The 13,880-nt window shown below is 32.9% G+C and overlaps 1 protein-coding gene across 2 annotated transcripts; it reads left to right on the top strand.

Annotated features, from left to right (window-relative positions):
• The first annotated feature begins 592 nt into the window (after nt 1–592).
• LOC104884804 (ABC transporter B family member 9) lies at nt 593–13,611 on the top strand. 2 transcript variants are annotated; one of them, XM_048634581.1, is made up of 12 exons: nt 1,081–1,220; nt 6,325–6,420; nt 7,446–7,500; nt 8,040–8,437; nt 8,545–8,783; nt 9,110–9,635; nt 9,925–10,198; nt 10,486–11,179; nt 11,395–11,623; nt 11,708–11,974; nt 12,087–12,350; nt 12,850–13,611. In XM_048634581.1, exons 4-12 carry the CDS (start codon nt 8,171–8,173, stop codon nt 13,501–13,503), a joined length of 3,414 nt encoding a protein of 1,137 aa, XP_048490538.1. In that variant the 5' UTR covers nt 1,081–1,220; nt 6,325–6,420; nt 7,446–7,500; nt 8,040–8,170; the 3' UTR covers nt 13,504–13,611. The 2 variants fall into 2 exon arrangements, with proteins under 2 accessions (XP_010667802.1, XP_048490538.1); XM_010669500.4 differs by lacking the exon at nt 6,325–6,420 and having other exon boundaries at nt 593–1,220.
• The last annotated feature ends 269 nt before the right edge of the window (nt 13,612–13,880 follow it).

Consider the following 13,880-nt stretch of genomic DNA (forward strand, 5'->3'; position numbering starts at 1 on the left):
TATCCATAATAACATGCAAGAGTTTAATAAATGAAAAAAAATTCTAAGATGGCATGGAATACTTACATGATATGAAATATACCAATAATGACATGAACGAATTATAATGATATGAAAGAGTTATATTAATTGTCATATGTGAGATGTTGTTACATAATAAATAACAGTGCAACATGTTACACACAAAATGAAATTTTTAAAAATTTCTCATATGACAACAATGATTTTTTTTTTTTTTTTACATATATGTGTACGTTTATTTTTAAAAGTTGCACATTCAATTTATAATATATGGAGACTTTATGCACAAAGTTGATAAAAAATTTCTATGCCATTGAAAGCCACACGAAGCGCATATGATACCTTTCGATTTTCTTAGCGTCACCAAGTTCCTAGTTTATATTTCATATATGTTTTTCCCTACAAAATCCCTAAGATTATAAACATATATGATATATCTTTATATATCTGGAATGATTTTATACATCGTCCCTAAACATAAAGAATTCTATACTATACATGAAAATAAATCTTCTAGAAGGAAAAATAAAATCTTTTAAGAAAAGAAACCAAAATAGCGTGATTTTCTTTATCTTTTAATCTATTTATTTTTCTCTCATCCAACTCCATAATTCTAGGATAAAAGCAGCTGTTTTTACTAAAAACCCAGAGCACACAATACATTCTGTTGCCCTCTCCTATTACTTCTCAATTCTCTTAGGTAGTTGTCTTCTTCTCAAACAAAAGAAAAACCCTTTTGTTTTTTCCAAAAACCAAATACCAAAAAAAAACGCAATAATCTTTATAGTTTTCTACCACTCTTCTATGAATTCTTGTAAAAACCCATTTTCGTAGGATCCTTCATCATCACGTTACACTTTTATAAACTTCTTTTTTTTTCTTGTATATGTAACAAAAATCGCGCCTTTTGTTTCTTGTTCAAGAAACAGAGGAAAAGAAAGAGAAAAAAAAATACAAAAATGGAAGATGAAAATTTACAAAATAGTAGTAATGATAATAACAGAGAAGTGGAGCAAAAAGTTGCAATCTATAAACTTTTTAATTTCGCAGATTCAGTTGATATAATATTGATGATTGTTGGGAGTATTGCCGCCATTGCTAATGGAATTGCGCAGCCATTGATGACTCTTATTTTGGGTCAGATTATTAACTCTTTTGGTAGTGCTGATCCTCAACATGTTGTTCATGATGTTTCTAAGGTAAATTTATTTTTACCCTTTTCTTTTCATTTTATTCTCTCTAAAATGTGCATGATTTCGTTATTTTCTTGGAAACTTTTTTTTAGTTGTAATGGGTTTCTTTCTTCTACTTTATGGGTCTTTACTCTTTAATAATTAGGTTACTATTTACTGAATTTTGGTAACCATTTACAATTTATAGTAGAGTTAACTAATTTTGACAAATTTCTTAATTTTTTTGGAATAGTTCTTAGTTGTAGTCATAGTAGTATGAGCAATATCAATTATGAATAAAATTATATTTATAACTTCGTTATAAAAAAGAAGGATATATTAAAATCGTGGATGATGAAAGTCGTTGATAAACAACTTAAAAAGCTGAGTACAACAAGTATAATTTGATTTTTTCAAGGGTTAAAACTTAAGATTATTGGTTATTATGATCCCGAATAAATATAGAAGTACAATTTAATACACATATTTTGAACATAGTAACTTGTACACTTGCATGTTAATTAATTTTCAGGTAGCTTCATGTTATTGAGTATGTGTTGTAGTATAGAAACTAGTTATTAGGCCCGGGCTATGCCCCGGGTAAGAAAATTTTGATTTATTAATATTGTACTTTGATAATAGCACTAAATACTACTTGGTCTAGTGGTTAAAACTTTAGTGCATGAACTTGAGGCCACGGGATCAAATCCCTATACTATGCAATTTCTATTTTTTTTATTGTACATGGATTACATGATCTAAAACTCCCTAGGGAGAGCGCCACGTGGCACCGTTCCTGGTTTACGCACGCCTTTTAATATATTAGTATAGATATTTCAAACAAAATAAATTTCTGTTTTGAATATAGTGATAAAAAATGTCTAGCATACAAGTATAAGTGTTGAACATAGAAATTTACTTTTCTATTATAATGCTTAAAAATTTTGCTTATAAGTTTGATATTTTGGTACAGAACAATGCTCATTATGTTCGTAGGACTATGAAATTAATTCACAGAGTATCTGGAACTATATGGTTACCAAAATTTGTTTTGCAGTGTCTTCATATTGATTTCTTTTTGTTGCAATCTTTACATTGACAACGGTAAAATAAAATAGATATATTGATTAGTTACCTTTAGAGCATGCTTTGATTGAAGGTAATATATTTAAGGGGGTAATTTTTTACGCCAAAGATAAGTTATATATAGCTACCTACCATCCCTAGGGTAAATGGGTAATGTATTATATTATCCTCACACTTCTTCCACATCTTCCTCCTTACAGTATGAATTTCTTCTACTGCCACCAAAATTTACCTTCATTATTTTCTCACTTTTTCTCCATTACCCCTCAATGCATCAACCATAGTTCAAGCATGCCGAGCCTGTGAATTATTATTGGCATTATTCCCTGCTTCTTTATTCATTTGGAAAGTTGGAGGACAAGTTAATCAATAATTTCTTACAAGTAATATATATTCATAAAATTTTGATAACTTTTATTCCATGATCTTATTCTTAATAATTCTTAACAACAATTAAAGAAAGAAGTAGACGTACGTATTAACTGTCAAAGTTAATTCTCAAAAAGCATAGGCCACAATTCATATGAAAAGAAGGGGACACCAACGTAGTACTCTTTTCATTTTAGACTTACTTTTTAACACTAAGGCATGTACTTGCTTGTCAAAGGATCAACTTAATTGAAAGTTTAAGCTGATGGTTGGAGTCTCAGGAATAGTTTAATACTCTATCACATCCTTTCTGTGGATTTTGCACAGGCCTCCCTTGTACGGTTGTACCTGATGCTAAATATATATTCCGCGCACTTAGAAAGGAGGGGGTGGATGAGATTTGAACCCGTGATCTTTATGTCACGCAGGCTCCGATACCATATCAAAATACCAACTCAATCAAAAGCTTAAACTGATGGTTGGAGTCCCATAAATAATTTAATACTCTATCATTGCTGAAGATATCAATATATAATCCATTAAGATGTTGAGAATTACTATAGTGCTAAATTGCTAATAGAGACCAAACGAGGATTAGTGTTCATTTGAAGTTCTATACATTCTTGGTAAGGGAATTTGAAGTTCTATACATTATTTAAAAAGATCCATAAGGATTTATTTTCTTTTGCTCTTCTCTTTTCTTAGCTTTCCTATTGTTTAAGGACTTTTTGGCATAAATCCGCAAACTTGGCTTGAAAATAAAGTTGTGTTTGTTGGTGAGTTCATAGTACAATATAAAGCATGCAAATTAATTCAGAAAATGACATTTGGACTCAACAAATATGATTTTGCTTCAAAGGAAAGATACTTGAAAAGATAGATTACGTTAATTTTATTCATAATATACACGACTATTCTTCATAAATCATCCTAAGATTTTAGCCGTCACTGTTGATTAAGTAATGTCTAACTAACAGCAAAACTATGCGTTACTCACCTATATCTTGATGAGCAAAGATTCATTTTGACTTGGATTAGGTTACTTGGGTATGGTCAATTCTAAGGTCAAACTAGTTTTTCAACGCAAAATTATTTTTAAATTGAGTTAAGAATGAAAATTAGATGTCCATGCAGAAAATGGCTGTATTGAACGACTGAACTCTTAAAAAAAGTTTCATTTTGGGATATTAAATATTATGAATATTGAAATAAACCTGTGTGATATTATATCATTGACTAGGTTTATTCAAAACTGATAAACTTCAAATAAGAAGTTCATTTTGGGACAAGAGAAGAGGATTAAAAGCATCTAACTTTTTATTATAATTTTACTTCATGAGTTGTTTTAATTTGTAGTTACAATGAAGTATATGTACTTTTAAACTATTCATAAACAATCAGAACATTGCTATTGCGAAAAAATATGGAGGAAGTACTAAATTAAATGGGAGTTCAATGATAGTGCTCTAGTGCTAATTGTAAGGCCAGGGATTCAATTCTTATTGGCCCTATGTCTCGTCCTTGTGGTTGGGTTTTATGTGTTTTTTTTTCTCATTTGTGTACAGTATCAAGTGAGCATTTAAAAGTTATGATCTCTTTATTTTTTCAGCAGGAAAGATAATTAGTCTAAAAATCAATCCATTTAGGCTACTAATTCATAGGACACATTAGCTTATAAGTTGGGTACAAGTCCAGAAGTAAATGTCCCAACTTATTATTGAGATGAGAATATAAATCTGTGCTAGAAATCGAGGCAGTAGTACATTGACCTACCACCTCTTCCTCCTTATAAAATGAGGAGTTTATATATTTGCACCCCACATCGAATTATCCCTTCTCTCCCAATGGAGTAAATCAAAAAGAAAAAGTAGAGGAAAAAAAAGAGTATCACTATCATTCACTCATAAAACTTTTTATTTCTGTCAATTGTTTGTGCGTTCCTAGGTCCATGTTTATGAAGTTTAGTATGAAAGAAACACTAATGAAGAAGAAAAAACTAGGAGAAAGACAGATCATTTAATGAACTACAATCCACTTAATGAAAGGGACAAGATTCTTCCAGGGTGTTTAAAAACTTGAGATTTTGACGACTCACTAAATTTTGAAATTTTTTTCTTTTGTCTTTTCCTTTTTTTGGGCGGTGTAACAATACTCATAACCAATATAGCTATGAGAAGATCTATCATAGTACTTGTTGTTCTGGGAAGTTGGATCCCTCTAAGCATAGGTAGGAAAATAAGTTTTTCACATTAGTGGCCGACATGAATCAAAGGGTGTATGTGGCATGTTTTAGTGGGATCACACCACCAACAATGGCCTTGCTGCACTTGAATCAGAAATTACTACTATTTACCATGCTCTATTTCATCATGATTATGCTTAATATCTTTTTTACATGTTCTTTGAAATTAATATTCTAGAGGGCCTTTCTTGTTAATCTCATTGATTGATTATTTTTTAACTCATGACTTATGTGTTTGATATTTAAAGTATATATATCTCTATTATATAAGTGAAGGGGAGAAAGATAGGTGTCCTCTCATAAAAAGTCTAAGATACCCTTAATGAAATTAAATTGTTATATAAATCTTTTTTTCTTGCTACTTGTCATATATATTGAACAAGTTAATAATGAAATTGAATTTGAAATTTCAATTAAATACTAAATTAAGGAGAATGATTTCCTCTTATTACCTACGTATAAAAAAAATTATTCAAAATTTAAATTGATAATATGACTTGATTGACACGATTAGAATAAAACTTGAATTTCATATTAATGATTATACTCATAATAATTATTCTTCGGTTATCTCTATTGTATAAATCAAACTCTTTTCGACATTTGAACCTTATACATAAATTATTCCACCTTATTTCAGCACAAACTTTCTTCTAATGTATATTTTTTTTCTTGATAATATATATGAATAATGATGAACAAATAACTAATAAAACCAATGAAACATTAATTTAAGAAAAATATAGTAAAAAGTTAACAATAATTATAAATGTTTCGAATCAAATTTTTTATAACACTGATAGATAACTAATTGAGAAAAACAAAAAAAAATATTAATAAAACCTGCATGTATAGCGTGCAAAAAATGCTAGTAATTAGTAATATCGACAGGACTATATAAGATTTTGAGTATCACCTTGACAAGAATTTATTAACGTATACAAATACTCCTCGTGATACTCTATACTTATTTTTTCTTCATTTAGAATCTTTATGAAAGAGGAAATCTACTATTTCCTTTTTTTCATACTTTGATTTTTATGATCAAATTTTGAAAATTTTTACTTTAAAGATTTAAAAAAATTAAGTAATTTGTATTCAATCATTATTAAACGATTTTCATCACAAAATTTTATTTTATTAAATTAATTTCTTATAATTATACTAACATAAAATTCAAGAAAATCATAGTCACAGTTAGTTATTCAAGTTGGTGAAAAACAAAATGAAAGCAACAAAAAATTAAGGTAACCAAACTAACTTTAAAGAATATGTCCTGTATAAGCTAAGGTTGAGGAGAAAGGTTGTTACTTATGATTAAGTTCGAAATTATAGTTACTTTTGATTTGTCAAAACTTCTTATTTCATTTACATTAGATTTTCCATTATTTATGTTTGTGATTTGATTGAAATTTAGCTTTGTTTATCTTTCAGCAAAAGATGAGCTACAAAGTGAAGTGACTAAAAAAGGCTCATTTTACAGCTCAACTCAATCAAGAAATAATCGAGGGCAAGGAGTGATAAAACACAGTAACTAATAATCATTACTCTTTTTTATCTCTTCAAAAGGCTATCATAAAATTTGACAATAAGAGATGAATAAATACTTTATTTAATACAGTAGTGAGCACCACATAAAAATACTCCTATTTTGTACATGAATAAATTCTGAAATTAAATGCTTAATATTCCCATCATAAAATAATGTAGTCCCCATTACTGAATAATGCCAACTAAGGGAAAAGAAAGAGAATGATTATCCATATTTGTCGAGCCAAAGAAACCATACTAAATGTAGTGAAGTGCTGAAAAAAGATGGTTACAACTAAAAAGTTGTACTATATTTGTTACTTGCTCACATAATCTTTGATTATTATTCTCTGACAATCTTCCAAACTCCAAAGAGTGTTCCACTTAAGTATTCTACTTTCTTTTTTTACTTTAAAAGATCATGTTAGTTGTCTCATTCGTTTGTTATCCCAAGTATAATTCTACAAAATCGATATCCTGCATTATTTTTTTTTTAGGGTTTATCCCAAGTATGATTCTTCAAAATCAATATCTTGCATGAATCTTTTTAGGTTAATTAATACTTGAACAGTGATATCTTATTCGCAATATGAGAATGGTTACAGGAAGCAATTTGCCTAAAATGTACTTTCATAGTTTTCTAGTGTAAGAGTTTCGTTTACTTAGAGAACTTTAACTCAACTTATGTCCATTATCATAGAGAAGTTATGTTATTAGGGCCAAAAATTAACTCTGTTGCAAAAGAGTGTAAAATAGATGCTTTATTTTCAGTATAGACAACTTTATGGTTTAAACCTGTGTTATTACTTGAATTTCTTATTTTAGTCAAGTATCCATGCAAAATCCTCGACACCTAAAATCATGAGAAAAAAATCATAAATAGACAAGTTGAACGCTTATACACGTACTAATTTCTGTAATGGGTACTCGAGTCCAAGTGATGTAGGCCAAAGTATTAGCCAGTTAGCATTTTACAGAACGAATTGCTAATTACTAGCTGATTTTTTGCCATTTGGTTATTGCAGGTATCCTTGAGTTTTTTATACCTGGCTATATATACTGGCATAGCTTGCTTCCTACGTAAGTACCATCTGATATCAAGTCCATCCATAATTACTCTAATCCTCGAAGCAATTCAGCAAATGCATAACTATCTGCACCTACTCAATAACAGTTCATTTACATGATCATGGACGTTTGGCTTGTCTTTAGGCTTTTAGTGATGTTTTTCTGTTGGACCATTGTTCATTTCTTTTTCCAAAAAAGGCACTCTATATCACTCCCAAAATAGGGAAAAGAAAATATGAAAAACCTTTCTCATCTGAAAATTTGTAAAAAATTTGATTAAAGTTGCATATTCATATGCAATTATTGTTAGCAATACATGTACATGTGCAATAACTATGCAATACATATGTTGGTATATGTGCAAAACAGTTGAAAACAAAGAAGTTTTGTACACCAATGCTATCACTTTCTATTATCAAATACGATGTATATTTGTTGTGTGACTTGTGTCATACTTCAATGTGTTTGTGAAACTTTCTGTACAAAGTGAATATAATACCTTCATTTTCTATGATCTTGATTTTAATTATCCTATACCAAATTGATAATAGAGGTAACATGCTGGATTGTAACTGGAGAAAGACAAGCAGCAAAAATTCGAGGTCTCTATTTGAAGACGATTCTAAGACAAGATATCGCCTTCTTTGACACGGAAACAACTACGGGAGAAGTTATCAGTAGAATGTCTGGGGACACGGTTCTCATTCAGGATGCCATGGGTGAGAAAGTTGGTAAGTTTATACAGTTAATGGCAACATTCGTTGGAGGCTTTGCCATTGCTTTCATTAAAGGATGGCTTTTAGCCTTGGTTTTGCTGGCATGCATTCCTGCCCTTGTTATATCTGGTGCTACCATGGCAATGTTGATGATGAAGATGTCAAGTCGCGCTCAACTGGCCTATGCTGAGGCTGGAATTGTTGTGGAGCAAACTGTTGGCGCCATCAGAACAGTAAGTTTTTTTTCTTGAGAGTTGAGAGTTGAATTATATGCATCACTTACTTCTTGTTTACACTAATTAAAATTTTCTCTTTTTTTTCCTCGATGTATATGGTTTAGGTTGCATCATTTACAGGTGAAAAAGATGCAATTAAAAAGTATGATAACAAGATTTTAATTGCATATAAAGCTGCTGTCAAGCAAGGGCTAGCCTCAGGATTAGGGCTTGGATCATTGATCTTCATAATATTATCCACTTATGCTCTTGCCGTATGGTATGGAGGCAGACTTATCATAGAAAAGAATTACAACGGTGGACAAGTCCTGAATGTTATTATGGCCATGATGACTGGTGGAATGTAAGTCTTTTCTTATCCACCTTTTCTTTCTCTAGAAAAATGGTAGAATTAAAAAGTATAAGCAAATGGTGTTCCACAAATAATTTTCTTTTAGTCTCCAATCAGTGTGTAATCAACCAAAAGCAACCAACAAGTGATCTGATCAGCTGATAAAAAGGCTGTTCCAGCTGATAAACAACCAACCCTAGAAATGCAGCAAAACTTGTTGATATCTTACTTTTGTTTCAAATGAAATAAAGAGAAAATTTACATAAAAAGAATGACACAAATGATGAACCAAAACATTGACTCGAGTTTGGGATTTTGATATACTTCTATTAAAACAGGTCACTGGGACAGACATCTCCATGTCTAAATGCATTTGCAGCAGGGCAAGCAGCAGCATACAAGATGTTTGAAGCAATACATAGGAAACCAAAAATAGATGCCTCCAGCACTGAAGGGATGGTTTTGGAAGACATTAGGGGGGATATTGAGCTAAAAGATGTATATTTTAGGTACCCAGCGAGGCCTGATGTGCAGATATTTGCAGGATTTTGTTTGCATATAACTAGTGGAACAACTGTTGCTCTAGTTGGACAAAGTGGGAGCGGAAAATCTACAGTTGTAAGCCTCATAGAGAGATTTTATGATCCTGATTCAGGTGAAATTCTCATTGACGGAGTTAACTTAAAGCAGCTTCAGTTAGCTTGGATTAGACAGAAGATTGGTTTAGTGAGTCAGGAACCTGTGCTCTTTACTACTACATTAAAAGAAAACATAGCATATGGAAAGGAAGATGCCACTGACAATGAAATTCGGACTGCTATTGAGCTTGCTAATGCTGCAAAATTTATTGATAAGCTTCCAAAGGTAACATAATTTATTTTCTAGGACTTGTTCATAAGTTCTCGTCCTGAAGTCTTCCAAAATTATACTGTAATATGCGAAGTGGAAAGTTTTGTACGTTTTTGGGAAAAGTGACTGGCATTTCAGAGAATTTGCGTAAAAACTCTACCCCCTTCCCGCAGACTTTTGCAATAATATCCAAAATGTCATCATGTTATGCACAATTTTGCAAAATTATCCAAAATGTGACTATTTTGCTTCACCACTAGCCAAAGAGCAGGTTTAAGATAGATGTTTTGTTTGTTTTATGCAGGGTTTAAACACAATGGTAGGGGAGAGAGGAACTCAACTTTCTGGTGGTCAAAAGCAAAGAATAGCCATTGCTCGAGCTATTCTTAAAAATCCAAAAATCCTCCTCCTTGATGAGGCTACTAGTGCCCTTGATGCTGAATCTGAACGCATTGTGCAAGATGCACTTGACAGAATTATGACAAATAGGACCACTGTTATAGTTGCACATAGATTGACTACCATCAAGAATGCTGATATGATCGCAGTTGTTCATCAAGGAAAAATCATCGAAAAAGGTACGACACCAAGTGCCCTTTCTACTTATATTTATTTTCTTTTAGCATAGTAATAAACACAACCTGGATTTTGTTCTTCAAATTAGAGTTCTCCACCATGAAGGTGAAACTTCAATTTGGGGAACGGTTATACATATATAAGCTCCACAAAGCAATTAAGAGAGTGTTTGATTAGTTGGGGAAAACATTTTTCTAGAGAAGCAGTCTTCCATTAATCCATTGTAAATGTTTTCCCTTCAACCAAACAAATCCTTGATGGAAAATCTGACTATATAGTAAATGATCAGGTTCTCATGAAGAGTTGATTAAAGACCCGGAGGGGGGTTATTCGCAACTGGTGAGACTTCAAGAAGGAGCCAGAGAACAAGAAGCTTCTCTTATGGATCCTATTAGTCTTGATATGAGTCCACACCTCGAAAGGGCGATGAGCAGATCAGCAAGTCAAAGATTTTCAATGAGGAGATCAAGAAGTAGGGGTTCCTCTAGCGGCAGACACTCCATTTCCATTAGCTTTAATGTCCCTGGTCCTGTCAATATTCAGGAGACTAATGAAGGGGACTTTTATGATGATATTGATCATGATTGTGAGAGAACAAATAAACCTGAAGAAGAGAAAAAAAGAGAGAAAAGTAGAAGTGTATCAATGAGACGTTTGGCTTACTTAAATAAGCCAGAAGTTCCAATCCTGCTGCTCGGAAGCCTTGCTGCTTCAATACACGGGGTTATCTTTCCTTTGTTTGGGTACCTTATCTCGTCTGCCATCAAAATATTCTATGAACCAGCGCATTTGCTTCGCCATGATTCAACAAAATGGGCACTTGTTTATGTGTCTTTAGGTGTTGCTAGTTTGATAGCAATACCTTTCCAGAATTTTCTTTTCGCAATTGCAGGAGGAAAACTTATTCGAAGAATTCGTCTAATGACCTTTGAGAAGGTTGTTCACCAAGAAGTTAAATGGTTTGATGATCCCGCCAATTCAAGGTTTGCTAATTCTATTAGTAATAGTAAGTACTCTCTTTGTCCCATAATAAAGTTCCCATTTGCTATATTCAAAGTCAAACATCATAGTTTTTACCATAAATTGTCACCTAGAGATTGTGTAAGAAGTTAATGGGAACTTCACTATGGGACGGAGGGAGTAGTTTGATTGCATAAAAATTCAAATAACTAACTTCGCTACTAATTCTTGTGATTAGTGGAGCAATTGGTGCGAGATTATCAACAGATGCTGCAAACGTTAGGAGCCTCGTAGGGGATCAGTTAGCCTTAATCATGCAGAATATAGCAACAGTAATCGCTGGTCTTGTAATAGCTTTCACTGCTAATTGGATTCTAGCACTCATTATTCTAGCCGTGGCACCCCTTATGTTTGCTCAGGGGTATCTTCAAGGCAAATTCATGAAGGGATTCAGCGCTGATGCTAAAGTTAGTCTTGACAAACTTTCCATTTCTTCTCTTTTTTGATTGTGATTTCCAAACTTATAATTTCGTATCTCATGTAATTTGTAGATCATGTATGAAGAAGCAAGCCAAGTTGCAAATGATGCAGTTGGGAGTATCAGAACTGTAGCATCTTTTTGTGCAGAGAATAAGGTGATGGATTTGTACAAGAAGAAATGTGAGGCTCCAGTAAAAAGTGGGGTTCGTTTAGGACTCATTAGTGGTTTAGGCTTTGGTTTCTCTTTCCTCGCCCTATACTGCACAAACGCCTTCTGCTTCTACATCGGGGCTATCCTAATTCACCATGGTAAAGCTACATTTGCACAAGTTTTTCAGGTAAAACAACACGGCTCATTTTGCTGCCATCACCCTTGTTTTCTTATACTTCTTTTTTTCTTTTTTCTTTTTTGTGGTGTTTTCTGGTCTGATGAACAATCTTGTGCTGTAGGTTTTCTTTGCATTAACAATCTCAGCAGTAGGATTGTCCCAAAGCAGCAGCATGGCTATGGACAGGAACAAAGCCAAGGATTCGGCTGTCTCGATCTTCAAGATTGTTGATAGCAAACCTAGCATTGATTCAAGCAGCAATGAAGGGATAACACAGGAAGATGTGAAGGGTGATATCGAGTTCAGTCATGTTAGCTTCAGATATCCCACTCGGCCAGATATCCAAATCTTTAGTGACTTGTGCTTGTTCATTCCATCTACCAAGGTATTCATATCGTACTCCACTCAACTCCTGTTGGGTAAAAAACATTTGTCTGTAAAATGATTTTCCCATTTCCTCTGTAAAAGGATGGAAAACATATTCCTTTTCAAAGAAGGAATGCCACATTTTCCTCCCAATTCCATGAACTTTTTCTCTCTTCTCCTGCCCATCCTCTTCCCTTCATATTTATTTTTCTTCTCAAATTTTCTCATAAAGAACCAACTGCAGGAAAATGTTTTAAAATTGCGTTTTCCTTGCAGAATTCTTTTTACATAGAAAATCATTTTCCTGAAAATGCATCTAGTCCGATCAAATAGGGTCTTAACCTTTATATTCTAGGTCGTTTCTAAAACCACTACATTTTTGAAGAAAAACTTGACATCTTTTGGTTATATAGATCTGTTAACCTTGACATATCTTTTGGTTTTATATATAAAGTATGATTTAGGCATATGTCTCCTGTTTCTAATTTCATATATATCATTCTGTTGCCAACTTGTAGACCGTTGCACTTGTGGGAGAAAGCGGAAGTGGAAAATCGACAGTGATCAGCATGATCGAGAGATTCTACGAACCAGACAAAGGTCGTGTTTTCCTAGATGGGGTAGAGCTACAAAAGTTGAAGCTAAGTTGGCTTAGACAACAAATGGGGCTAGTAAGCCAAGAGCCAATTCTGTTCAACGAGAGCATACGTGCTAACATAGCCTATGGAAAGCAAGGAGAAGCAATCGAGAATGAAATCATCGAGGCTGCAAAATCTGCCAATGCACACAACTTCATCTCAGGACTCCCACAAGGCTATGACACCTCAGTAGGAGAGCGAGGGGTACAGTTGTCAGGTGGGCAGAAGCAAAGGATAGCCATCGCCAGAGCAATTTTAAAGAATCCTAAGATTCTTTTGCTCGATGAAGCTACTAGTGCACTTGATGCAGAGTCTGAACGTATCGTGCAAGATGCTTTGGATAGTGTAATGTTGCATAGGACTACTGTGGTTGTTGCTCATCGGTTAGTCACTATTAAGAATGCCGATATTATTGCTGTTGTCAAGAATGGTGTGATTGCTGAAAAGGGTAAACATGATGAGCTTATGAGAATACCTGAAGGAGCTTATGCTTCATTAGTTTCTCTTCATGCAACTGCTGCTTCCAGCTCATAATAGAGTTCACTTTTGATGTAATTCTGACAAGTTTTTGTAAACACTAGAAGTTATGTAAAATTTACTTGAAAGTCTCATATATTGTCTTTGGCTCTTTGCTCTTCTTAATTAATTTTTTCCCAATTACTCTTGATTTTATGATTCATTTGTGTAATAGACTAATAGTGATGATATAAGTGCACAACCAAAGTTGTCAAAGTGCAGGCAGCAAAAACAAATAAGACAATGGTTACTCTGAAATTGTAAAATTTTTTTGATGGATGATAAGATAGATTATAAATCGTAATGAGTTAAGTGCCGGAATTATTTTTAGTCTAGTAGACTACATTACTCGGACTTTATGAAGTGTATCATGTCGCTAGTATTGAGTATCCAAC

This window comes from Beta vulgaris, chromosome 8 (genome assembly GCF_026745355.1).
Source record: "Beta vulgaris subsp. vulgaris cultivar EL10 chromosome 8, EL10.2, whole genome shotgun sequence".
Classification (NCBI taxonomy): domain Eukaryota; kingdom Viridiplantae; phylum Streptophyta; class Magnoliopsida; order Caryophyllales; family Amaranthaceae; genus Beta; species Beta vulgaris.